Source organism: Ahaetulla prasina, chromosome 2 (assembly GCF_028640845.1).
Source record: "Ahaetulla prasina isolate Xishuangbanna chromosome 2, ASM2864084v1, whole genome shotgun sequence".
NCBI classification, from domain to species: Eukaryota; Metazoa; Chordata; class Lepidosauria; order Squamata; family Colubridae; genus Ahaetulla; species Ahaetulla prasina.
The window spans coordinates 303654496-303681127 of NC_080540.1; the positions used below are offsets into that span (position 1 = coordinate 303654496).

At 49.3% G+C, this 26632-nt stretch overlaps 1 protein-coding gene across 1 annotated transcript in view; it reads left to right on the top strand.

Moving 5' to 3' along the window:
* The window catches only part of LOC131190759 (uncharacterized), a 148802-nt gene that overhangs the window by 17957 nt on the left and 104213 nt on the right, over positions 1–26632 (top strand). The window contains exons 2-8 of the mRNA XM_058168114.1: positions 1122–1151; positions 3426–3525; positions 4232–4349; positions 5651–5774; positions 11546–11625; positions 13870–13927; positions 23982–24014. Of these exons, the coding sequence (XP_058024097.1) occupies positions 1122–1151; positions 3426–3525; positions 4232–4349; positions 5651–5774; positions 11546–11625; positions 13870–13927; positions 23982–24014 (543 nt within the window). The remainder of the gene's footprint in view (positions 1–1121; positions 1152–3425; positions 3526–4231; positions 4350–5650; positions 5775–11545; positions 11626–13869; positions 13928–23981; positions 24015–26632) is intronic.

Below are 26632 nucleotides of genomic sequence, written 5' to 3' on the forward strand. Positions count from 1 at the left end.
CCTCCCCGTTTTTGTGTGTGTGTGTGTGTGTGTGTGTGTGTGTGTGTGTGTGTGTGTGTGCAGCAGGAGGCTGGGGATTAGACTGCTGTGGGTTTAAGCTGATCAGAAAGCCTTGCCACTGACTGGAGGTGCTGGGGACAAGCACATCTGGAGCTGTGCTCTCTTGAGAGCCTGGCTCTCTTCCAGGCACCCCCCTCCCTGCTTCTCCCTCTGGGCTAAATGTGCCCAGGGCCAGCAAGGGGTGGGCCGCTGTCTCCCCCAGACCCCAAAGCAGTCCCACCCCAGTGCAAGAGATGAGCCCTGCCAGAGAAAGGTGGCTTTTTAGTCAAGGAAGTGAAGGGGATTCCTTTACTCGCAGGAGGCTTCCTGGCCTTTCAGATGCCTGGCCTGGTAGGTGGCAGCCCTGGAGCCAGAGGAGGTCAGACGCTTGGCCTGGGGGGGAGGGGGGCTGCCTCCTGCCCTTCCCCACCCCTCTTGCTGGACTAGAATTGCTCTTGGGGCGGGGGACGGTGTTTCCATGGCTGATGTGTGGGGCCAGAGTAGTAGCCCCTCTGGCAGAAGGGGCTGTTCCTCACCAGGGATCTCACAGCATGGGGTGGGGTGAGGGGAAGGGAAGGATCCCGTCTCTTTGGGAAAATGTGGCTTTCCCTGCTAGAAACCCAGGGCAATTTCCGTCCTGCGCTTGGGCCTCTTTGGGGCAATTCCTGGGGTTTATCTGTCCCCTGCTGTTCTTTATAAACGTATGCATGTGATTTGTATTAAGGAGGTTTTTTTCCCACAGAGTAGAGACAATACAAATTTTAAGTTAAAGGTAAGAGAAATAGAGAAAAGTAATAGAAAAAGAAGTGAAACACAAAGGAAGAAAAAGAGATAGAAAAGAAGGAATAATAAAGAAATGGCTTCCATTATAAATCCATTTATAACCCCCTTCCCCCCCCCCCAGGGGGAAGCAGGATGCTTTTGGGCCAGAGATGAGGTGGGAGAACAGCTGGCCGGGGGGGGGTCTTCGTCCTCCTTTCTCTCCCCTCCCAACGTGGAACACCCTGAGAGGAAGGGAGAGGAAGGGACCGTCTTGTGGCATGGAATACTGATCTTCTGCTCTTTCCTCCTTCTTTCCCCAGTGAAGAAAGCAAAGCTCCAGGGACCCCCAGGTAGGTGCACGTTGGCTTTGGGGTGGTAGCTCACCTGGGGTTTACTTGCTCCCCCTGTCTAGGTGATGGCCTCCCGGCCTGGGGCTCCCTGCACCCCCAGACAGGTGGGGAGAAGGTGCCGAGGCAGAGCCTCCCCTTGAGGGCCCTCCTGGAACAGCCTCCCTCCAGAAGTGGGGCCGGCCTCTGGTGGGGCTGGCCCTTCCCGAAGGCACGGGGTGGGGGTGGGGTGGGGGGATGGATGGATTTGTGGTCTGCTCTGTATTATTCTCTGTTGTGGCTTAACTGCTGCTGTGTGTGCTTAGCCTTGTTCCTCTGAAGACCTGGCAGCAAACGGGTTTAGCAAATAAAGTGCAGAAGTTAACCCGGCCCCTGGAAAGCTTCCAGAGATTGAGTGCTCGCTCAGGCTTTCTTAAAGCTCCTTTAAGGCCTTCCCTCGGCGGGAGAAGTTCCCGGCAGGGGCGTCTTTCACCCACTCTGCCTTCGGCCTCTCGGCCATGAAAGAGGGTGGGCGTTGGTGCCAACGTCTCGGGAGGACTCCAGTGTTCTCAAAACCTGGCTGGGCATTTTAGGAGAAGGTTCCCGCCCGGCTGGGTGGGGTGTGCGACTTCAGCCCTGACCCAGAGCCAGAGGTGGGGTGTCAGTCACAAGGCTCTGATGGCCTCTGGGATTGTCACTCTGCAGATCCCACTCAGGAAGTTGGCCTGCAAGAGGCGGGTGGGGTTGGTGCTGATATACTAGCCTCCCTGAGCAGGGAACCCCCCCTCCCCCCACCAGCCTGAGCTTGCCAGGAACCTTGGTGGCCTCTTTGTGCTTGTGACACTTGCGGAGTTCAGTCTTTCTTTCTGGGGTGCAGATTTGAAGGTGACCATTGAGACAACCATTAGACCTGGTGGACCTCCCTGATGGGGGCGTCATCTGGAATTGGGGGGTGCTGGCCTCTCTTCTCGTGGGGCTGCTCTTTGAGCTCTGCTCCCGGCCACGAGGAGACCCGGGACCCCTTTGGTCTCTCTGCCCAGGCGGCTGTTGGCGGAAGGGGACCACACACCAAGGCCAACTCACTGCAGGACAATTTCACAATTCAAGTTAATTACTTAAAATAAGTGTATTCATTTTTGTCGTTCAATTTCATTCTGCCCCTCTCTTTTTCATCCTTTCTTTAATGATCCCACTGCTTCTTTGATATTAGTGTTAACTCTTTTGTCCCGTGGGGAGTTGGCTGTGGTGAATGGCCAGAGAGCCACTTGCTGGGGTTGCTCTGGGTCAGAGATTGACTGAGGCCACATTACTGCTTGGAGAGGAACTCTGGGCGATGGAGGGGCGTGAGGGAGGCCGAAGGCACCACTGGAGGAAAACGAGGCGGGAGGGAAGAGACTCCCTTAAGGCTTACTGGCAGCAAGGAAACACGAGCTCCCTTCCGCCCTTTGGCTCCGCTGCCCAGCAGCCCGACTTAAAGTCCCCTTCCTTTTACAGCTTCCTTTTTTAATGACAGTGGTGGAAGTGAGGTTGTAAGTCTCACGTTCACGTGACGTCTCACTGAACGACTGTCACTTTGTGATGAACTTTGTGATGAACATTAAGTGAGGACTTCCCGTGAACATCAAATGAGGTCTCGGGATGGCCTTTCTCCTCCTCCTCCACCACCACCAGCTGGAACCAGCCCCGGAGAAGGAGCCCCTGCAACCTTTCCCTCTCCTCCCAAGGCCCCTGAGCCCACCCAGAAGGAGACCCTGGTGGATGATGTCAGAAGCTGCTGAGAGAGCCAACCAACGCAGCCCCCCTCTCACTTCCCAGACCTGAAAGACCTCCCTGAAGTATGACTGATTTTGTCTCAGAGCTGATTGAAAAGGGGCAAGACCAGGGCTATGCAACCTTGGCAACTTCAAGACCTGTGGACCAACTCCCAGAATTCTGGCTGGGGAACTCTGGGAGTTGAAGTCCACAGGTTTTAAAGTTTCCCAGATTGGACATCCCTGGTTTAGATGATCCATTTCCTGCAGACCAGTTACCAAAACGGAAGATTGGAGACTGAATTAAATTTATCCAGTTCTGTTGGATCTGGTAGTTGTCTCTTCTCAGGTCTTTCTCAGCCTTCCATAATCCACACAAACTCTTTCTGATAATCCAGGTGGAATTCAAGTGGAAAAGCCTGCCATAATTTTAACCAGAATTGTTCTTGGACCGTTTGTCAAATTCTCAGGACACATTTTTTTGTTTTGTGTTGGCAAAGAGTTACCAATATTTGACTCATGAAAAAAAAAAAATCCCTCTGTCCAGATAAATTCAACACTTACGTAACACTGAAGGTGCAAAATGTCAAGAGCACAACGGTTGCTGTTCGTGGGGCCCAGCCGTCTTGGGAGCAGGATTTTCTCTTGTAAGTGAAGCTCTGGGACCAGCTTCTCCCCTCCGCACACAGGGTCTGGCCAAAGCCCCCAGGGGCCCAGGCCTGGATCCCTTCGGGTGGATTCCTGGTGATCCTGCACCAAGAAACCTGGATCTGGACTTTCTCTTAGCAACAGGCTAGGGAAATCTCATGTCTGGATCTGAATTCATTGCATTTTATAAAGCAATGAATTAACTTGTGAGTTCATATAATTAAATGAGCTGCAACGGAATTCTGGAGGAGCAAACTGGGTTGGCTCTAAAACGAATGGCCTTAAATTGATGCGAATGCTTGGCTACAGAGGCCAAACCAAGCGCTTGTTGCCCTTCTAAAAACTCCATCTGGACTTTTCCCTGGCTAAAGGCCGGCAGAGCCCTTGATCTGAGGCTCTGATGCCTCTTCCTCCTCCTCCTCTTCATCAGCCCTGCCTAGGAAACCTTGGATTTCTGGGTCCAGAGCGGCCTCTAGTGGCCAAGGAGCACCAGTGCAGGGCCGGCTCTTCCCCTTCATTGGGACCAGCCGGAGTTTCCACACTGGCAGGGCCAGAGTTGACCTCTGCCTGCAGGGAGGGCCCCGTGGTCCAAATGGGCATTTGGGGAGCCCTTAGCAGGAAGATTTCAGGGTGAGGAGCTCATGCCCCCCCCTCCTGGGTTGCTGACATCTCTCTTCTCTCTCCCCCCCCCCCCCGCCTTTGCAGCGAGATCAGCCGCCTGGACCTAGGCCTGATTGTGGAAGTGTGGAACAAAGGGCTGATCTGGGACACCATGGTGGGCACGGCCTGGATTGCCCTGGAGACCGTCCGGCAGTCGGATGAGGTCAGTCGCCCTCCCAGCCCACCTCCTCTCCTGGGTGATTTCATCGGACGTCTGCTTCATTCTTCCCTTCTGCAGGTGGTCTCCAACTTACGGCCATTTTGCTCAGCAGCCATTCCCGATCCCTCACCTTCTCCATGAAGTTTGCTGCGCCTCCCTCACCAGCCCTCCTCTGCACACCTCCCTCCTACCCTTGCACCCCCTCTCCAACCCTCGCATCTCCCTGGTGGCCCCCTGCACCTTTCCTGCACCTTGCCATGCCTCCCTCGCACCCTCAGCCCTCACAGCACCTCCCATGCACCCCACCCATCCTCCCCATGCCTCCCACACCAAATCTTACCCCTTGCCCCCATGCAGCTCCACACGCTCCCTGGAAGCCTCACCGTGCAACTTAACACACTCCCCACATTGTCCTAAGCCTCCCCATCGCTCCCATGGACCTTGCACATCGCCCTCCCCCCAGCCTCACTGCCCCTCCCTCACTGCACCTCTCCCACCAAAAGCAGCACCGTCACCCCCTCCCTCTCCCAGCAGGAGCCACCTACGTACTTGCTGCCCTGGGACTTTCAACTTTCTGCTGCCTTCTTCCCCACTGACTTGGTTGTGGGGAGCTGGCAGGAAGTTGCCTCGCCTAGTGACCGTGGGAACAATGGAAATTCTGCCCCGATGGCCCTCGTCAGTTGAAGACTCTCCGTATCCAAATTCCTTCTGATGGTAAAAATAAGGCAGTTATTCCTTGACCACTCAGACAAAGCTCTTTTCTGGTGCGTTTTCCTCCTGAGCAAAGGGCTGCCCCCAGGGCAGGGGAGGACGCCTCTTTCTCAACCCTTTTTAATGGGGGTTGATCCCAAAAGTGCTTTTTGCAAAAGGCAACCTGACTTCTTTGGTTTTTATTTTCTTTGAAAACATTTCGCTTCTCATCCAAGAAGCTTCTTCAGTTCTAACTGACTGGTGGAGAATGGAAGCAATCAGTTTTTCAGTCAGTTAGAATTGAAGAACCTTCTTGGATGAAAAGTGAAACATTTTCAAAGGAAAAAAACACGAAAGTCCAGTTGCTTTTTGGAAATACCAACTTCGGGGCAGCCATGACTGAATCGCAGACATTGGTCAAGAGATTCAAAATAGCCTTCGGGAATTGGCTTCCGTGGTCTGGGGAGTGGGCAGAGGACATCCGGACAGCAGCTGGCAGGGCAGCAAATGTCCGGCCAGGCCGAGGGCCTTCGCTGATGCCCTCTGTTCTCTTCCGGGCTTTGGGCGCCTGCTGGCTTTGGGCCTCTCTCACGCCAGCCTTTTCCTCACTTCAGGAAGGCCCCGGGGAGTGGTCCACCCTGGAGGCCGAGGTTCTGATGGACGGCCAGGAGGTCTGCGGCACCAAAAACCCAACACCGCACAAGATCTTGCTGGACACAAGATTCGAGTTGCCTTTTGGTGAGTGTGGCCGAGATTTTCTTCCTGCAGAGGGTGGATGGTGGGCATTTAGGGGCAGGCTCCTTTCTAGGGCTAAATTCCAGTGAAAGAGCCATAACAGACAGCTGTCGGTAGGAGTTTCATTTTCCCAAAGGTTGAAGAAAGGGGACGAATCAGTTTTCTCGGTCTGGTCCTCAGTGAGGAGGTTGGTTGAAAAAAATAAAAGCAGTGGGAACTTCTGGAGGCCAGAACTAAGTTATCTTGAGGTTTATCTCGATTGCCCAGGTCAGAGTGCCAAGGACCAGGTGACTACAAAGAATATAAATCCTTCCACTCCGCACCAATCAGAACTGAAGAAGCTTCTGAATGAGAAGCCAAACCTCTTCAAAGAAAAAAAAACCAAGGAAGTCCAGATGCCTTCTGGGAAAAAAATATCTTTGGGTTATCTTGAGGTTCAGAAAATTACGGTATAAGACACTGAATCATAATCACGCACGCACACACCAGGTTTCAGGAGAGCCACTTTCAGCCGGATCCCTCGGGTAGGAATCCTCCAGGTGAAGGATGGATGGGACAGCCGGAAACTTCTCAAGAATAAGATGCCGGAAATGTTTCCCGGTGGGAAGAAAGTGGGGAGGGGGGCTCGGTGAAACATGCCCAGGAATTGAAGGTGGGTGGAGTTAAACAAGGAGCTGCATCAGCAAATGGGAAATATTTGTAGGAAGAAGGAGGGAGAGGCTGAGGGAAGATAAAAGCAAGGGGGGGAAAGCGGTTTTTGGCTGGATCAGTAGTCCGAGGCAGAAAAAGTCTATCTTGTTCCACTATTTAACTTGTATTGTATAAAGGTTTTGTAATATTTTATCTTTTAATGTAAGCCACCCAGAGTTACCTGTGGTAAGATGGGGAATTAATTAATGGAAGGAAGGAAGGAATGGATCTGTTACAAGGGGGAAGTGGCTGGAGAGGAAGAAGGAAAAGGCCAAGAGCAGAGCTGCTTCCCTGCTTATTCTCCCCCAAAGAGTCCCAACGGAGCTGGGCAGGATCACCAGAAGAGACCCGGAAACGAGAGAGTTAGGAGTCCCGTGTCTCCCCCACCTCACCCCCACCCCGTGTTCATGGAATGCAGAGGTTTGCAGGGGGCCCAATGCTTTCATTGTCAGCAATGAGGAGCCAGTCAAAACTTCCAAATGGATCATGAAGCTGTTGATTGGGGAGAATCCGGACCAGGAGCCAGCAGGGCTTAGCCAAGCTGACCTCCTGCTCTAGCTGGCGACAGGAAGGTGGAGGGCGGCCTGGATCTTGATCTTAGCAAAACCTCCCTTAAATCCCCATGGAAAAGATCACCTGGGCCTGGGCTGCCCTTCCCTTGTGTGGATTCCTTGCCTGGAGAGGCAAACTCTGGCTCTGTGTCCCAGGCCTTGGGCTGCCTGACGCACATTTGAATCGGGGCCCTGCAGTTGACGGATCTGCTCAGATTCAGAAAGAAAGACAGGGAAAAACCACTAAAGGACCCCAACAGAATTCAGGAGGATCTTGACAAGTTGGAAAACCAGGCAGAAGTCAGCAGGCTGGCTTAGATGAGGAAGCCACGCCAAATCCTACCTTCGATCAGTCAGAATAGAGCTAGAAGGGACCTTGGAGGTCTTCCAGTCCGACCCCCTGCTCAAGCAGGAGACCCTGGACCTTTCCAGACAAGTGGCTGTCCAGTCTCTTCTTAAGAGACTTAACAGTTGCAGGAAATCGGTATGCCTAGTTTAATGAAAAGAAGGACTAGGAGTGACAGGATAGCAGTGTTCCAATATCTCAGGGGTTGCCACAAAGAAGAGGAGGGGGTCAAGCTATTCTCCAAAGCACCTGAGGGTAGAACAAGAAGCAATGGGTGCTCAGGCTGTAAGAAGCAATGTGGTGGCTCAGGCTGTAAGATAGCCTGTTATTAAAAACACAGCAGCCTGCAATTACTGCAGGCTCCAATCCCACCAGGCCCAAGGTTGACTCAGCCTTCCATCCTTTATAAGGTAGGTAAAATGAGGACCCAGATTGTTGGGGGGGCAATAAGTTGACTTTGTAAATATACAAATAGAATGAGACTATTGCCTTACACACTGTAAGCCGCCCTGAGTCTTCGGAGAAGGGCGGGGTATAAATGTAAATTAAAAAAAAAAAAACAAGGAGAGAAGCAATCTAGAACTAAGGAGAAATTTCCTGACAGTTAGAACAATTAATAAGTGGAACGACTTGCCTGCAGAAGTTGTAAATGCTCCAACACTGGAAATTTTTAAGAAAATGTTGGATAGCCATTTGTCTGAAATGGTGTAGGGTTTCCTGCCTGGGCAGGGGGTTGGACTAGAAGACCTCCAAGGTCCCTTCCAACTCTGATATTATTATTATTATTATTATTATTATTATTATTATTATTATTATTATTAATTGAAAAAGTTTTAAAAAACAAACATTTTTCCCCCTTTCCCCCCACCCCCGAAACCCCCTGCCCCCCTCCCTTCACACACACACCCCCCCGGCTTCCCGGGTCAATCACAAGGTATTGTTACACATAAACCAAACATAGAATAAGATCTTCCCTTCTAATCCAATTAACCTCATCCGAGTCTTTTCATTTCCTAACCTCCCCCATAACATTCTAAAATAATACATCCTAATTATTCAAAGGCAATCTGATATCTCTTTTTTTTTTTTATTCAAAAAGTTTTACAGAAATTTTTCCCCCCCTCCCCCCTCCCTTCACAACCCCCCCTCCCCCCCCGACTTCCCGGAATGAGCACAAGGTATAGTTAAAAATAAAACAAACATATGCTAAAAAAATTTTCGTCCCAACTTAATTATACCCCTACAATCATCAATTCCTAACTTCCCCCGAAAACAATCAAAAATAATACATCATAATCATTCAAAGACAGTCTGATAACTCTTAGTCTGATATCTACGTTGAATATAGTCAATCCACTTTTTCCATTCCTTTAAGTATCTTTCTTGCGTATTGTCTTTCAAAAAGGCTGATATCTTCGCCATCTCAGCCAAATTGGCAACTTTCAATATCCATTCTTCTATTGTAGGTACTTCTTTTTTCTTCCAGTATTGTCCTATTAGTAATCTTGCTGCTGTTATTAGATTTAAAATCAATTTAGTCTCAATTACTGTACAGTCCGTAATAATTCCCAACAAAAAAAATTGCGGCAGGAACTTTATCTTCTTTTTCAAAACATTTTGTAAAATCCACCAAATTTTTATCCAAAAGGCCTTTATATCCTTACAAGTCCACCAAATATGAAAATATGTAGCATCATCACAATTACATCTCCAACATTTTGCTTGCATATCTGGATACATACACGATAATTTCTTAGGATCTAAGTGCCATCTATAAAACATTTTATAAAAATTTTCCCTCAGATTCTGTGCCTGCGTGAATTTAACATTTCTAACCCAAATTTTTTCCCAAGTTTCCAATAATATTGGCTCCTGAAAATATGTTCCTGAGACTGATTTCTAATTTGCTTTACCAAATTTCCCTCGTTCTGCTCTATACCAATTTTCTGATCTTCCTTCCATCTAGCACGTAGTTGCTCATATTGAAACCAAGTAATCTGATATCTCTTAATCTGATATCTATTTTGTAAATAATCAATCCATTTTTTCCATTATTATTATTATTATTATTATTATTATTATTATTATTATTATTATTATTATTATTATTATTATTATTATTATTAAGAACCTCCACTATTGGAGCACCCACAACCTCTGGAGGCAAGTCGTTCCACTGATTGCTTGTCCTCACTGTCATGAAATTTCTCCTTAGTTCTAGGTTGCTTCTCTCCTGGATTAGTTTCCATCCATTGTTTCTTCTCCTGCTGTTCAGGTGCTTTGGGGAATAGGTGGAGCCCCCCCTCTTCTTTGGGGCAGCCCCTCAGATACTAGAACGCTGCTACCACGTCACCCCTTCTTTTCTCTGGCCCCTTTGGGTAGTAAAAGTCCGAAGGTGCACCAGGCAACGGCAGCTGCAAACAGGATCAGAAGCTGAGTCCGAGCCACTCGTTTGATGCCGCTGTAAGAAAAGCAAAAGTCACCCTCTAGGACATTAACAGCTACGAAATAGCCAGGTCAAGGGTCGCCGTCACTCCTTCATCCTGCACTGGGGAGGCCACGTGTGGATTTTTGCCCCCAGTTTGGGCACTGCGTTTGTGGAAGCCACTGGCCAGCGGGGGCAGGTCCAGGGAAAAGCAGCCTACAGACGAGAGCTACGTGGAAGGAAAAACTGGTGGGGAGCAAGATGGATGGATTGACGGATGAACTCATTGGCATTCACCCGTAAGGCTCAGGGCTGCCTATCGGAGTGGAGGTAGGCGGCTTACAGTAGATGAAACTAAAAATAAGCCACAAAAGTCATAATTCAAACCACAGTAACCGTTAAACATTGCTAATAAGTCATTACATTAAAAAAAAACATATTTTGTACCTGTTGGGTAAGTTGAGCCGAGAGGAGACTTCATAACTGCTGCTGAATATCTCAGAGGGCCGTTTCGTCCCTGGGTTCCAATCCCAAGAAGGCTGATTTTGGTGGGACTTTGGTGGCCATTTCCACGCAGGAAGAGCCCTTCAACAGTCATGGGACGTGGCCACTTGCTAGGATGCTGCATTCCTTCACCAGGCAGGGGTTAGGCTGGATGATCTCCGAGATCCTTTCCAGTCTGATTCGGTTCTCTGCCAAAGTTTTGCTCGGAAACTTCTATACGTTGGGAAGTGGTTAGCCTGAGAGAAGAGGCCTCTGAATCTGGGGCTTCTCTGCTCTGCTTTGCCTTGCAAGTCCTCTTTCAGTTCTTTAGCCCAGTCCAAAGTGTGGGCGGCCTGGTTTTGGAGCTCCGTGTTCACGGCGGTGATCCCAGGGTCATTCTTGAAAATACCTGTCAAGGAAACGATGGCAGGGGCCACTTCTGGCCGGCCTTCATCCTGCCCGGGGCCTCTGCTTGGTGGGGCTTTTATTCCTTCCGTTCCTCGGCCTAATTTGGGAAGCGGGAGAGGGAACCTTCCTTAAAGCCAGTCTGGGGGCTTCCGGAGAGGAGAAGCAGCTGCCAATGGGGAGGCTTGCAAGGGGCAAGAAATCCGTCCTTTGGGCAACCGAACTCTGTGCCTGTGCACCAGAGAGAAGGACATCTAGGCGGCTTATCTCTTTACATCTGTTAGTTTCTCAAACTGGAGTTCCCGAGGCAACTCCCAAGACTTTAACTTAAAATGTAAAATGCAGCAACGCAGCTCAGTTTCCCACCGTGGGCCAGAGGGAACCTGAAGAAAAAGGGCCTCCTGCTAAGCAGGGATAGTCCCTTAATTGCCAAAGGAGAAGGAGAGCAACTCCATAAACCCCCAAAATACAGTCCGGAAAGGAGGAAGTTACATTTTTAAAAAGCACACAATTAAAAGCCACGGAAGATTCTGGCCGTGGGGGATGCGACCTTCGGGGGCCTGGGTGGATTCAACAGGAGCGTCTCTGGTAGAAAGAAAAGCCTCGGTGGAGGTGAAAGGGAGGCTTCTCCACCACGGAAGCCCCTGGAGACTGACCTCGCCCCCCCCTCCCCATGACCATCGTCCCCATCCCATCGTCCGCCCCAGGGGACGGGCACCAGGCCTCAGGGAAGCGATAAGGGCGTTCTTCACCCCTTTCCCAGAATGGGCCTTTGCCCTCGACCCAGGTGCCGAGGCTGGGGGTGGCAGGGCAGGGCATTTGCATGGTGGGCTTGCCCCGCCTTCAAGGTTGGCGCCTCTTTGCTCCTCTGCAGACATTCCTGAGGAAGAAGCCAAATACTGGACCAAGAAGCTGAAGCAGATGAACTCGCTGGAGGAAGAGGAAGAGGAAGAGGTGAGTCTCTTGCTCAGTTCCCCGAAGGTCGTCTTATGCTGGGGGCCCTTTCTAGCTGTAGCACGGCTGGATCCTGAACCGGGTAGCCGGACTCCTGTAAGGGGACTTGCTCACTGTGCCAGAACTGGGCTCCCTCCTGCAGGATAAACTGCATGCCCACAGCCTGGAGTTGGATCCTGACCGGCTCCATGTTGACTCAGCCTTCCATCCTTCTGGGGACGGTAAAATGAGGGCCCAGATGGTTGGGGGGGGGGTGACAGGCTGACTCTGTAAAGCGCTTAGAGAGGGCTGTAGGGCCCTGTGAAGCGGTACGTAAGTCTAAGGGCTGTTGCTCTTCCCCCGGAGACCTCAGGAAGGTGCTGCCGTGATGACAGCCCAGGGTAATGAACCCCAGGAAGTTGGGTGGGAGCTGCTCTCCCCTGGGCACAGGGGACCCCCTGCGCCCGCTCCCTCCAGGGCAGAATGAGGAAGGCTTTGCTCACAGGCGCCCCCCCTCCCCCCCCCGCGGGGCAAGCTTGTTTCGTGGGATCACCATTGGAAGGGGATAGCCCGCTTGTGGGACTGAGGGTTGGTGGGGTGGAAGGGAAGCGTTTGCAAGGTCAGGTCTAAAAAATCTGCACATTCTGCTTTTCCAAAGTGAGGCACTTATTGTAAAGAATGTAGGCCATATTCTGGTGCCTGTAATTATGTTGAAACAATCACATGAGTAATTTGAAAATCGTTTTGGTATAATTGCCGAGCAAAATGCATGGAACTCAGTTAAGTTTTAAGACAGACTGCAGCTCATAGCGTTAATTTGCCTTTTGTGTTTTGTTGGTCTTTGTATAACGGTACAAACTCTGTGATGAATGGGGTCCCGCCCCCCCCCCTGCCCCCCAGTTTGCACTGTTCTGTTCTATAATTTTGGCCATTTAACCGCCGTCTTTTTTGAGCAAGAATAAGAAAGAAATCCTGATCCGAGGCTATTAATGTGCTTGGCCAGAGTGGGGGATGGGCTGGAGGCTCTTGCAATCTGCCCCCTTTTTTTGTGGGGGGGGGGTTTTAGCTTGGGCCAAGCTGGGGGAGTTTGGGGGGGCTGTAACAGAAGCTGGATCAGTTCCCCCCCCACTTGGTGTGCAGGGTGCCTGGGGTGGCTCCAAGCAGGTGAGAGACAGGCAGGGCTGGGCATGAACAGGTGAAGTTGCCCCCCCTCTCCCCCTTTCCTTACATACACAGGTAGTCCTCAACTTGTGACCATTCATTCAGTGACCATTCAAAGTTACAGCAGCACTGAAAAGAGTGCCTTAAGATCGTTTTTCACACTTATTGTGGCACACACACGCCCAGTCACACAATCAAAAATCAGACCCTTGGCGACTGGCTCATATTTATGACAGTCGCAGAGTGTTGGGGTCATGTTATCCCGTTTTGTGACATTCACTTAACAACTGGGGCAAGAAAGGTCGCAAAATGGGGCAAATTCACTTAACATCTGTCTTGTTTAGCAACATAAATTTTGCACACAGTTGTGGTTGTAAGTCAAGGACTCCCTGTATTTTAGGTCAAACAATCCACAAGGATTTTTTTGAGGATGTTCAAGGATTTTTTGGGTGGAGAGAGAGAGAGGGAGGGAGAGAGAGATAGAGAGAGAGTGGGGGGGGAAAGGGAGGGGGAGATGCTGCCCTTCTTTCCTTCCTTCCTTCTTTCCTTCTTTCCTTCCTTCCTTCCTTCCTTCCTTTCTGCCTTCCTTCCTTCTTTCCTTCCTTCCTTCCTTCCTTCCTTCCTTCCTTCCTTCCTTTCTGCCTTCCTTCCTTCCTTCCTTCCTTCCTTCCTTCCTTCCTTCCTTCCTTCCTTCCTTCCTTCCTTCTTTCCTTCCTTCCTTCCTTCCTTCCTTCTTTTCTCTTTTATGCTGCCCATCTCCCATATGAAGTGGCTCTGGGCAGCCTACCACGATGCCACGTAACCAGGGTTTTGCTCTTTCGTTCCTGCGGCCGCTCAGGAGCCGGCTCCATGCCTGCAGAGGGAGAGAGGGCTGTTCAGGCAGCCGGAGGGAGATGTCCCTGCTGGCTCAGGAAACTGGCCGAGTGTGGTACATCTGCCCCCCGGGCAGGATGGGGCATTGGCAGGTGCCGCCGTCACTTCCCTGGCAGCCCCTGTAGGTGGCTCTGCGGTGGGTGGTTGAGGTGACACAGCTGGACTCTGAAAAGCTTCCTCTGCCCTTACCTTCTCCCCCCCTCCCTCCCTCCCTCCCTCTCTCTCTCTCAGCCGTCTCCCACGGAAGATGACCAGCAGCAGCTGATGCCCCCTGCAGCCTCCCAGTGTTGTAAGTGAGGATCCTGTTTTTCTATTATGGGTAACATTTTAATGCCACTCGGCTCCCGGCGACTCGGGGGGGGCTCACAAGGAAAGCATAAAAGGCAAGAAAACTGTGCAGGGAGAGGTAAAAACTGTGCAGGGAGAGGGGCCGGGATAGCTCAGGCAGTAGAGAAGCCTGTTATTAGAACACAGAGCCTGCAATTACTGCAGGTTCGAGCCCGGCCCAAGGTTGACTCAGCCTTCCACCCTTTATAAGGTAGGTAAAATGAGGACCCAGATTGTTGGGGGGGGCAATAAGTTGACTTTGTAAAAAAATATACAAATAGAATGAGACTATTGCCTTATACATTGTAAGCCGCCCTGAGTCTTCGGAGAAGGGCGGGGTATAAATGTAAACAAAAAAAAATATATGAAAGAATAAAAGACGACAACAAGGAAGAAAAAAGAAATAAGCCCACCTCGTCCGAAGGGGGCATCGGTCACCCTCCTTAGTGGCCTGGACAGAGTCCGGCCTTCAAGGTCTTTGAAGCCATCAGCAACTGGGGCGGAGGGGTATCTTTTGAATCATGGGGAACCCCATTCCAGAGGGCAGAGAGGGTGTGCTTCCGGGGTCCCAAAAGACTATCTTGTTTAATTGAGGGGACCCGGAGCCGGCCTCTCCTGCCAGATCTAAGAGGATGGGTCGATGCAAATGGGGGAGGCCTCCCTCGAATAACTGGGCCCCATGTAGGCCTCTGCAGGCAGTGGCCGTCACCTGGGAGGGCACCTGAGAGCAAGTGGCACAGTGCAGCTGGCAAAGCAGAGGGGTTGCTTGGGCATCGTGCCCACACTGGGCCTTCATCCCGCTGACCTCACAGCCCCTGGGAACCCTGGAAAAAGACTTGGATCTGGGCCCTTCGGTGGTGTGGGTGTGACTTCAGACATCACGCTCAATAACTGCCTGAAATAGAGAAGTCGGGGGGGGGGAGGGGGGGAGTCTTTGGTTGAATGCAGCCTGCAATTTGCTGGATTGATTGTCTGGATTTCCCTCTCAGAGGTCTCCCTCCTGCCTTTTCGTCCTTCTTCTTTGAAAGCAAATACCCCAACTTTGCAACCATCTTGGTGCTGGGATAGCCACGATCCATGGCCCTGGGCTGGCCATCCCCACCGTAAAGCTTGCCAAAGCCAGGCCTCGGTTGTAAAATGCCAGCAAGGAAGATGGGCAGAGCTGGAATTGGCCCAGCAAGAGAAGTGACCGAGGGACGGAGGCTTCCAGTCTTGCCTCTTCACTGGGCTCTTTCCCGCAGGTCGCTTATCCACTAAGCCAATTAGGGTCTCTTTCAAAGAGAGGATTTTTAATTACTGCCACAGAGGATGGGCAGGCCAATTATCAAGACACTTAATCACTTTCCCTTCAACAGGCCCGAAGTGTTTTGCAGGACCTCCTTAAAATCCCATTTGAAGAGCCTCGAAAGGAAAGGGTCCCGGGATATGTGGGGAGGGACAGGAGGACTTCCCTTCCTGGGGGAAAGAGCCAAGCTCCTCTCCAGTCTGAACAGAAGCCCCCTGTCGGTAGAATAAGGGGAGGGGGCAACTGTCCTCGGCAATAGACAGCCAAGGATGCTGGGGGAAACTTTCATTCAAACTTCGCCCTGCATTGCTTCTCCAGGGTGGCTACTGATGGGCTGCACAGGGGACCTAAATAATAGGGTGTGTTGGAGAGAGGGAGGGGGAGAGGGAGGGAGGGAGGGAGGGAGTGTTTCTGAAGTCGTCCAACCTCTCCTTGGATACCCCAGGGAAGAGCAGCCCACCTCCATCACATATCCAGCTGCCATTGGTTTTGGAAAGTTTTTTCCAACATCCCATTTGAATCTGCCTTCCTTGTGCTTTTAACCCCCATTATTCTGGATCCTCACAAGGGAAGGAGGGAGGGCAACTCTCGATCTTCTGGCTTCTGTCATCCCTCAGTTTCCCCAAGCCTTCTCCGGCCCCTCCCACACACTGGCTGTGTCCCATTGCCTTCCTTGTCCCCTGTCCAGATGTCCAAGCCCTCCTTAAAAGGGGCTGCACTGAGGGAGCTCCGTTCCGAGCAGAATGGAGCGATTGTCACCATTAAGGTACACATGGAGAATTTGCCTGCTTTGCTAATAATTGGCAGCACTAACACAGCTCATCCTCGTTTAGCAATCATAATAGAGTCCGGCAACCTGGTTGTTAACCGAAGCGTTCTTTAAGTGAAACCGGCCTTTGCTTATGATCCAACTTCAGCTCTTTCTTTGCTTTGCAGACCTGAGAAAGTCATACACGTGAGGATTGGTTGCAAAGATACTTTTTTTTGTTACCACCCTTAACTGCAAATAGTTGCTGTATGTGACAGTCACTAAGTGAGGACTACCTCTATCTGTTTTATAATTCATTCAAAGTTCATTATGCGAAAGTTTTTGCAAGACATTCTCAGTTCTTTCTCTGTACATCGGAGCTTTGATTGCTAAGTGAAGCACTTCGGATTTTCCTGTTAAATCTCTTTTTATAACTTTTATCCTACTTCTTAACCTATCCAGGTCATTTTGAGCTTCACTTGTCTTCTACAGTGTCAGCTACTCCTCCCAGTTTCTGTTGTGCTAGTGTGATCGTGATTAAATTCATCTCTTCCTCTGAGTCATTAACCATTAAAGAGAAGAGGACCCAGGGCGGATCTGGTGGCGATCCCCTTCGGATGAGGGGAGCCATCCGTGACCACACTTTTTATTTTTAAACAAGCATACATAAAAACATAACACCATCTAAAATTGTAAATACAAACAGTGTGTCGGTTGGTTACAAATCTTTTGTGCATTTTCACCATATTCATAATTTGTAGTTTACTTAATTTCACATTTTATCAATCTAGTATATATCCAAATATTTTTATCCTCATTGGTCATTTACTTAACTATGGGTATTTCTTCCCCCACTTCATACAAAATGTTCTAGAAATTTTAATTAGCTTATATTGTATCATTCATTTCATCATCTTGAATCAATCCCATAATAGTATATCTTTATATTATATTTTGTATATTTCCACAATTCTTGTATTGTAAAGACCTCTACCAAATTTCATTACCATATTTTTTTATCTAGCCATTGATAAAATGAGTCCCATATCTTATAATATAAAGGCCGTGGTGGCTCAGGCTGTAAGAAGCCTGTTATTAAAACACAGCAGCCTGCAATTACTGCAGGTTCAAGCCCCACCAGGCCCAAGGTTGACTCAGCCTTCCATCCTTTATAAGGTAGGTAAATGAGGACCCAGATTTATTTTTTTATTTATTTATTTATTTATTTATCAAACTTCTATACCGCCCTTCTCCCGAAGGACTCAGGGCGGTGTACAGCCTTCATTTAAAACAATAAATATACATATTAAAATAACCATTAAAAAGCTTATTCAATGAAAGGCCAGATTAAAACCGTCGATGACCATAAAAATACCCAATAAAATTACCATTAAAAGTTTAAAATTTAAATTTAGAATTTAAAAAGTCAGGCCAGTCCTGCTTGTATAAATAAATAAGTTTTCAGTTCCCGGCGGAAGGTCCCAAGGTCAGGCAATTGGCGAAACCGGGGAAGTTCGTTCCAGAGAGTAGGTGCTCCCACAGAGAAGGACCTTCCTGGGGACCGCCAGCCGACACTGCTTGGCGGACGGCACCCTGAGAAGACCCTCTCTGTGAGAGCGTACGGGTCGGTGGGAGGCATGTGGAAACAGCAGGCGGTCCCGTAAGTACCCGGGCCCTAAGCCATGGAGCGCTTTGAAGGTGGTAACCAAAACCCTGAAGCGCACCCGGAAGACCACAGGTAGCCAGTGCAGACTGCGCAGGAGAGGTGTTACCCGGGAGCAACGCGGTGCTCCCTCAATCACCCGCGCAGCTGCATTCTGGACTAACTGCAGTCTCCGGGTACACTTCAAAGGTAGCCCCATGTAGAGAGCATTGCAATAATCCAGTCGAGAAGTGACGAGAGCATGAGTGACCGTGCATAAGGCATCCCGGTCAAGAAAGAGTCAGATTGTTGGAGGGGCAATAAGTTGACTTTGTATATAATATACAAATGGATGAAGATTATTGCTTAACACAGTGTAAGCCGCCCTGAGTCTTCGGAGAAGGGCGGGATATAAATGTAAATTAAAAATAATAATAATAATAATATTGTTTATCTTCCTGTTCTCTAATTTCGAATGTCAATTTGCTCATTTCAGCACATTCCATTATTTTCTTAATAATTTCATCCTGTGTTGGTATTTTCTCATTTTTCTAATTTTTAGCAAACACAATTCTAGCTGCTATTACTACATTCACAATCAAATATGTCAATTCTCTATTATATGTTTCAGGTATAATCCCCAATAAGAAAACCTCTGGTTTAAAGTCTATATGCTTTTTTATCATTTTTTCCAGCCCTGTGTGGATTTTAGTCCAATATCTTTTAGCTTCTACGCACGTCCACCACATATGATAATATGAGCCCGGTATCTGATGACATTTGCAACATTTTTTGGATTTATTCTTGAACATTCTGGCTATTCTCGTGGGGGGTAAATGCCACCTGTAAAACATCTTATACAAATTCTCTTTATATTCTGTTGACATTGTCATTTTATAGTTTTGCAACCATAGTTTTTGCCATTTCTCTAAATTAATCCCATATCCAAATTTTCCTCCCCAAGCAATCATTGTTTCTTTAACTTGTTGTTCTTCCAATTTAACTTCTAGTAAATATCCGTATAATTTTTTAATTACATTTTCATCAGTACCCGTTAAAATTTTATCTAAATTAGTCAAATTATTATAAAAACCTTCTGTCTTAAAATCTTTATCGTATCTAGAATGTATTTGCAAGTAAGAAAACTAATTCATCTTTATACCTTGTACTTCTAGTTCTTGCATGGATTTAAGTTCACCCTTTTCATATATACTTGATTCGTGCAGTATACAGACTTGTATACTGCACGAATCAAGAAGAGGGCCATGAAAATATTTACAGATCCCTCACATCCTGGACATAAACTGTTTCAACTCCTACCCTCAAAACGACGCTATAGAGCACTGCACACCAGAACAACTAGACACAAGAACAGTTTTTTCCCGAAGGCCATCACTCTGCTAAACAAATAATTCCCTCAACACTGTCAAACTATTTACTAAATCTGCACTGCTATTAATCTTCTCATCGTTCCTATCACCAATCTCTTTCCACCTATGACTATATGACTGTAACTTTTTGTTGCTATCATTAAGGGTTAAATTGCAACCTATGACCATCATTTGTGGTGGCGATTGAGATCTCCCTTCAGATGAGGGAGCCATCCATGACCACTTTTAAAGAGCAATTTCCTTTCCAGCCATGTAGCAGCCTCTTGTGAGTCCGTCCAGCCCACGTTTACCTAGCTTGCTAATTAGGCTGTCTTGAAGAAGTTTATCAAATGCTTTGCTGAAATTAAGATATATCACTTTGCGGGCATTCCGTCAATCTACTGAGAACCCCCTGAAGTTAAAGTGAGTCTTGCCACAATCCAAGTTGACTTCAGTTAATGGCCTCATTCTTTTCCAGATGTTTCCAGGTTCTGCTCCAGAATCTTTTCAGGTCTCCGACTGACCCTAATGCTAACCCCTCTTTCAGGACAGGGACACGTTGGCCTTGCTCCAACTATCCAGCACTTTACCTGTATGAAGTCAGCCAGTTTCTTTCTCTTGCACACCTGTAGCGTACCTGGCTCCATAGCAGCAACTGCGAGGGGGATCTTGGAGTCCTAGTGGAGAATCCTTTAAATATGAGCCAGCCGTGTGCGGCACCTGCCAAAAAAGCCAATGCAATCCTAGGCTGCATAAACAGAGGGATACAATCAAGATCACGTGAGGTGTTAATGCAACTTCCTAATGCCTTGGTAAGGCCGCACTTGGAATATTGCGTCCAGTTTTGGTCACCACGATGTAAAAAAGATGTTGAGACTCTGGAAAGAGTGCAGAGAAGAGCAACAAAGATGTTGAGTGGATTGGAGGCTAAAACATAGGAAGAATGGTTGCAGGAACTGGGTATGTCTAGTCTTATGAAAAGAAGGACTAGGGGTGTCACGATAGCAGTCTTTCAATATTTGAGGGATGGCAAGAAGAGTGGGGCCAATCTATTCTTCAAAGCACCAGAAGGCAGGACAAGAAGCAACGTATGGAATGAAGGAGAAATTTTCTGGCCGTTAGAACAATTAATCAGTGGAACACCTTGCCTCCAGAAGTTGCTCCATCACTGGAGGTTTTTAAGAAGAGACTGGACAGTCATTTGTCTGAAATGGCATAGGGTTTCCTGCTTGAGCAGGGGTTGGGCTAGAAGACCTCCAAGATCCCTTCCCACTCTGTTGTTCTGTTACTGTGGGTGCGAGAGACGGGAGGAAAGGTGGCCAATTCTGCTCCTGAGGTCAGAGTCGGGGACCTGCCCCTTTTGCCTCGTTCCTTCAGCCGCTGCTCCCATCTTAGCGGCTCCTGTTGTGGGGAGGGCAGGAAGTGCCTGGCAGGTAGGGATTAATGGGCTGCTGTGTTGTCAGCCAAGATGATGTTGGGCCCCACAGGAGCCAGATCCGGGGATGCCTTCAGCAAGATCAAGCCTGCTGCACGGAAAGGGAAGTCGCTCTGTTGGTCTTCTTAATTGTGGTTTCCAGCTTGATAAGGAAGATTGTTCCCACCAGAGAGATGAAGGCCTCTGGGGCGACCTTTGGAGTTTGACACGGATGCTGCTCAGCTTCTGTCTCACCTGGAGCCCTTTCTTGATCGATGGGCCTGTCGCTGATCGCACAGCATGGCTCTTCCTGAAGGGGAAGAAGGAGGGTTGAAAGCAGTTGGGGTCCCTCTGCTAGGTAAATGGTGGGGGAATGGAGCCCATTGGGTCTGCTAGGAACCCTCTCTTCCCCCGAAGACGGGCTGCCTGTCTCCATTTGCAGTGAAGAGACGCAAAGCGGCCCCTTCCTTCTCCTGGCTGTCGTAGCCAAAGAATTTACTTCCATTCCATGTATGAAGTTATTTTCATCTGGGAGTTCCAGTCTCCGATCCAACTCCCCTCAACACATTGGGTGCAGGTCAGAATTGTTCAGGTTCAGGGGAGGGTAAATCCTTCAAAAAAGCTAATAATGCAGCGCTTCCCCCTCTGCCCCATCCCAAGTCCACCTGGGATGGCCTGGTCGGTCCACAAAGCACCCCACTCACTTTCTGGTGGATCCTCAGGAAGACTTTAAGCTGATGGCCTGGCTTGGCCCTTAAAAGATCCGTCTGGAGTTTCTGCTTACCTTCCTCCTGGATGGAAATGAATTGCAGTCGATCCTTCAAAGATGGCCACTGGTTGAGGGCACCTCCAGCTCAGCTTGGCATCCTCTGAAGACGGGGATTATGCAGCTCAGACAAAACGAGTCACAACTGCTTCCAATGAAACCACTTTGATTCCAGCCTCCCTATTTTAAAAAGAAACCTTCCATTGTTAGGCTGACAATCCATCTTCCCAATGCATCTTCGCCTCCTTTCTTGCAAGATGAGGGGAATTAATAATAATCATTGTGCCACCAGTTCAAGCTGCTCTCCTCACTTTTTATTTTTTATTTCTGGAGTGTATTTTAAACAAACAAATGCAGACAACCCTGTTTGCCAGCTAGGAAGAAAGAAACCAAACAAAAAAACAATAGCGGAGCAGTGATTATTTGTTTCTGTATACGCTTAAAATCCCCCCTTTGACTATGCTGTGATGTCACTTAGGCTCCCTCCTCCACAGCTCATCTGTAATAAGACCCACAGGGAGTGGGGCATGGCCCCCAAGTGAGTGCCAGGGGCTAAGGATGGACCCCAGCCCAGCATCTGAGGCACAATACCTGCTAGCTACCTTAAGGTGGACCTCCGAATCCAGGGAAAGGAACTTCAGCCTCCTCTGGTCCTCTGCCACCTTCCTTCCTTCCTTCCTTCCTTCCTTCCTTCCTTCCTTCCTTCCTTCCTTCCTTCCTTCCTTCGGTCTTGGCCTTCAGAAGAAGGAGCCATTGGCCCCCATCCCTTCTTTGCCATCCCAGAAAGCTTGTAGGTTGACATCAGAATAACAGTTGGAAGGGACCTCGGAGGTCTTCTAGTCCAGCCACCTGCTCAAGCAGGAGACCCTCTACCATTTCAGACAAATGGCTGCCCAGTCTCCTCTTAAAAGCCTTCAGTGTTGAAGCACCCACAACTTCTAGTGGCAAGTTGTTCCACAGGTGAATTGTTCTCTCTGTTAGGAAGTTTCTCCTTAGTTGTAGGTTGCTTCTCTCCTTCATTAGTCTCCATCCATTGGTTCTTGTCCTGCCCTCAGGTGCTCTGGAGAATAGCTTGACTCCCTCCTCTCTGGGGCAGCCCCTCAGATATTGGAACATTGCTATCATGTCATCCCAAGTCCTTCTTTCCATTAAACTAGACTAGACATTCCCATATCCTGCAGTCTTTCTTCATATCTTCATGTGATCTTGATGCAATCCCTCTGTTGACGCAGCCTAGGATTGTGTTGGCTTTTTTGGCAGCTGCAGCCGTCTCTTGGCTGATGTTTGTCTACATGGCCTCGGTCATCTTCATATTCAAGACTCCCCCCCCCCTCTTATCTCTCTTGGGGTCGTCCTTCTTTTCAGCTGAGGAAGTGGGATACCTCGTAGTTTCCCATTGTCAGCATTTTGATTGGCCGTGTTGATGCCGGCATCATCCCTAACCCTAACCCTGCCTCTACTTACCCCTCTGGACAAAAGTGGAGCAGAGACCCACAACACTTAACCAGGGGCTTCTTTCCCGAGACCCTGGTTTCTCTTTCCTGGAGGAGCTGAACCATTGCTGACCTGCAGTCACGGCCTGCTCAGTTGCTCGGGTCTGCTGAATCTGTCACGTTAAGCCCCCCACCCCCCACCCTGGTTGATAGTCTCAGGCCTTTGTCCTGGCTGTCCTTGGCACGTTCCGTCTTGTTCTTCTTGTGAGTTCTTTGAAATGTTCAAAAGCTCATTATACGAGTTTTGTTAGTTGGAAGCTCATCTTGGGAAAAGCAGCAAAGGGAACTCCAGAAAAGAGGAAGTATGAACCATTTCTTGGGAGTGGGGGGCGGTTAGGGGGCAGATGTGAACCTGCTGCTGCCACCATGGAAGCAGAAGAGGGTAGGTGGGCTGCGAGGGTCATCGACAGGAGGGGACTCTCAGTTGATGAAATCCCCAGTCATCAAAGGGGGGTGGTGGTGGTTGAACTGACGTGGGGCATTTCCTGCCCTTCTGGCAGGGCCGCTCTGATTGGGGCGCCTGCCCTGAGCCTCTTGCTGCTTAAGGAAGGCACCCCAAAGCAAAAGAACACCCCCCATCCCATTTCCTCAGCTTGAAATCATTTAGAAAGGAGTCACAGCTGCCCCCTGAATGCTTAGTCAAAATTCACCGTTTGCACTCCCTTGGAAAACTGCTTAATTGCAAGGACGGCAAGCACGACCCTCCCTCAATTAGAGATCTGGGGGCTCCCTTTGCGAAGCTCTGTCACAAAATGGGATTGGGGGGGGATTAGATCTGAAGGCAGATCAGGCTCATTTCTGGAGCGGCTTTTGAAGGTGCTCCAGCCCCGAGGCAGGAAGAGTGGATGGGGGGAAGAGGAGGGAGGGGGCCGGCACCCTCTGGGACCACCCATCTCTTTGAAGATTAAAGAGAAGCTGGGCCAGGAGAGGAGGGGCTCAATGATGGCGCCTCGGTGGTGGACCAGCCATGTCAAAACTTCACATTCCTGGCTGGTTAGGTCCTCACCAGCTGCCAAGCCAAAGCCCAGAAATGGCCCAGGGCCCATGCCCACCTCTTGTGCTTTCCTGCTGAGCGAGTGAGAACCGGAGGAGCAGGCAGAGGGTACCTAAAGGGTAAGGCTGGCATCTGACCATTATTGATGGCTATCAGTTGTTGCTGAAAACAGCCTCGTCATTAAACATGGCATTAAAAATGTTTATTTTGTTTTCATCTGGTGCTAATATTTGCCCTTCTCATTGCCTTTTCTTTTTCTGTACCTTTCCCCATTTTTGTTTTTGCTTCCCTGTGTTGCCTGCAGGCACCTGGAGCTATTTCAGCTGGGAAGATCAGAGTATGTAACGGCTCCCCTTTCCTTCCTTCCCTCCCTTTCCTTCCCTCCTTCCTTCCCCCTCACTGGCCCTGTGACTGGCCAGCTCCAGGCTGGGGCTGTCTGGCTGATCCCTGCACCAGGGGAAGAGGGGCCAGAGCTGATCAGCACTCATTCTCTGGGCTCTGTTTGTTTGGCACTGGGGTCAGGAGGCCTGAGGAAGGGCGGAGGAGGAGCTGCCTCTCCTTGTTACCATCCTGGGTATCTCTGTGCCTAGAAATGCAAGTCTTGGCCCTCCCGGCCAGCCCGGTGAGCCAGACAGGAAACATGAGTAGAGGAGCTCAATGGACTTTATTGTAAGGCAGCAATACCAGAGTCCTGCGTGACTGCAAGGCCACCTTTCCTACCAGCAATTTGAAGTGCCTGGTCAATGCAGGAAGGTCCTTCCTTCCTTCCTTCCTTCCTTCCTTCCTTCCTTCCTTCCTTCCTTCCTTCCTTCCTTCCTTCCTTCCGGCTTGTCCCCCAAGGCCAGCCACACATCCACAGACGGATCTTTGTTCTCCTTGCCCCAGGAAGCCAGTTAGGATGCAACACAGGGCCTGCCTTGGACCCAGCTTGTTAAAGTCCTTGGTTCCACCGTTGAGGCTGATTTGGTCTCTTCTGCATTCCAGTCCCTGGGCCTCCATCTGGGAGGAATAGGACGGATTCTGACCGCTCTCCCTCTCCCTCTGGACATGTGCAGGTTCAGCCACTCCCCTGCTCACCTTGCGAGTTCTCAGCAGAGCCCAGTTGCTGGGGTGTCACTCCCTTGTCGGCAAAGACCTCGGCCCCCTCCTTCTGTCCTCTTCTCTCTGGCCAGTTGACCTCTTCCTGTGTGGACAGCACCTGAGCCCATTCTGGCAAGAGAGGCACCCATTCAGCACCGCTTTGTTTGCCATGGACTAAGGCGGACCCCCTTGCTGTTCAGAGCCAGGGTCCTGCCCCACCAATCGATTCCCCTGACTCCCGTCTGCTCACCCAAGGGAGAACCAGTGGCCTACGGGGCCGTTCCTTGCCTGCTGCCAACAGGTCCTTTGGCGCTCAGGCCTGGGCAGGAATGACCCCACGTTGGCCCTGAGCCCAGTGCTCACAAAGCCGCAGGAGTGGGAAACGTTTCAGATGGTGACTTGGACTTTGAGTTTCCAACATGCCTGGAAGGTTTTTCCTTTCTCAGTTGCGGCTCCAGCTCTCTCCTTCCCTTTCCTTCCTTCCTTCCTTTCGCCTTCTCTCCTCCGAAGCTCAGAGTAAGAAGTCCCCTTGCTGGCACCCATGCACGAGTGCCCAGCCATCTTGCCAGGTGGAGCGCTGCCCCTTTCCATCTCCCCCTGGCCCTCTGCCATTCCTCAGTTCTACCCTGGGGAACCCCTGGGTGGGGTGGGGGCTGATCCTGGGGTGGGGAGGAGGAATAACAATTACAATGGCAAGATGCCACAAGACAACTTGCCTTCGATAGGGACTCGGTGTCCCAGTGTCGGTGTCTTGAGAATGGTACAGTTTCTGAGCAGTTGGGCAGCTCCTTCACCCCGCCAGTTTAGGAGGAATGAAAGTGCCAGAGGTGGCATCTCTAATCTATCTCTGAAGAAGAAGAGGAAAGGGGGGTGGGGGCCTTGGGGGCTCCTGTGAGCCAGTCAGGTCTTTCTGGTGTAGGTGGCTCTCCCCTTTGCAGCCATTGGCGCATGGAGCAATAGGTTGCTATTGGTTTGTGTTTAGAGAAATAAAAGACAAATGCAGAAATATTTAGAGAAAAGGAAAAAGTGCAGAAAACAAGAAAAGAGGAAGGAAGGAAGGAAGGAAGGAAGGAAGGAAGGAAGGAAGGAAGGAAGGAAGGGATAATTAAAGAAGTGACTTCTGGCCTTTACAGCAATTACAAACTCATTCATTATCTTTTCACTTTCCTTAACATTACACTTATCCTTTTTCAATCATTGGAAGCAGAAATTATCATTTCACTTTTCAGCAAAAAGTCCATGAAGGGTTTCCAGTGTTTTGAAAGCACTTCCTGTTTTATCCCTGACCAACCAGCTCACTTTTTCCAATCGTCCCTCTTCACAGACTTCCTCTGCTGTGGGCGTTCCAATATTTTTCCATCTTTGTGGATGTCTTCACTGCAGTTACCATGCATAAAGTTAGCCTTCTATAAGTCTTTTCTTATTGGCTGTCCATAAATCTCAATAAGAAAAAATGGTTTGGTTTCATCTCAGTATTAATCTTCAAAATCCTTTGCATCATCCTGTGTATTTGTTTCCTCCGCTTTTTTTTTCCTTTTTCACAAGTCTGCCCTGCATGGTAGATAGAATATCCTTTTGTGTCTTCCAGATTTTCAAGTACCTTTATGCATCTTAAATAATTTATCTGGGGTCATAAACCAACAATACACCATTTTCAGTCTTTTTCCCCACTTTCCCTCCCATTGGTCCATCGGTATCTTGTAAGCAAACTTCTTTGCCTGTTTTACCATGCAATCTTTAATTTGTTCCTCTTCCGTTTCATATCTCAAGAAACAGATCTCCGTGGCACCTGAAGGCAGGAGAAGAAGCAATGGATGGAAACTTATCAAAGCAAGAACTAAGGAGGAATTTCCTGACCATGAGAACAATCAACCG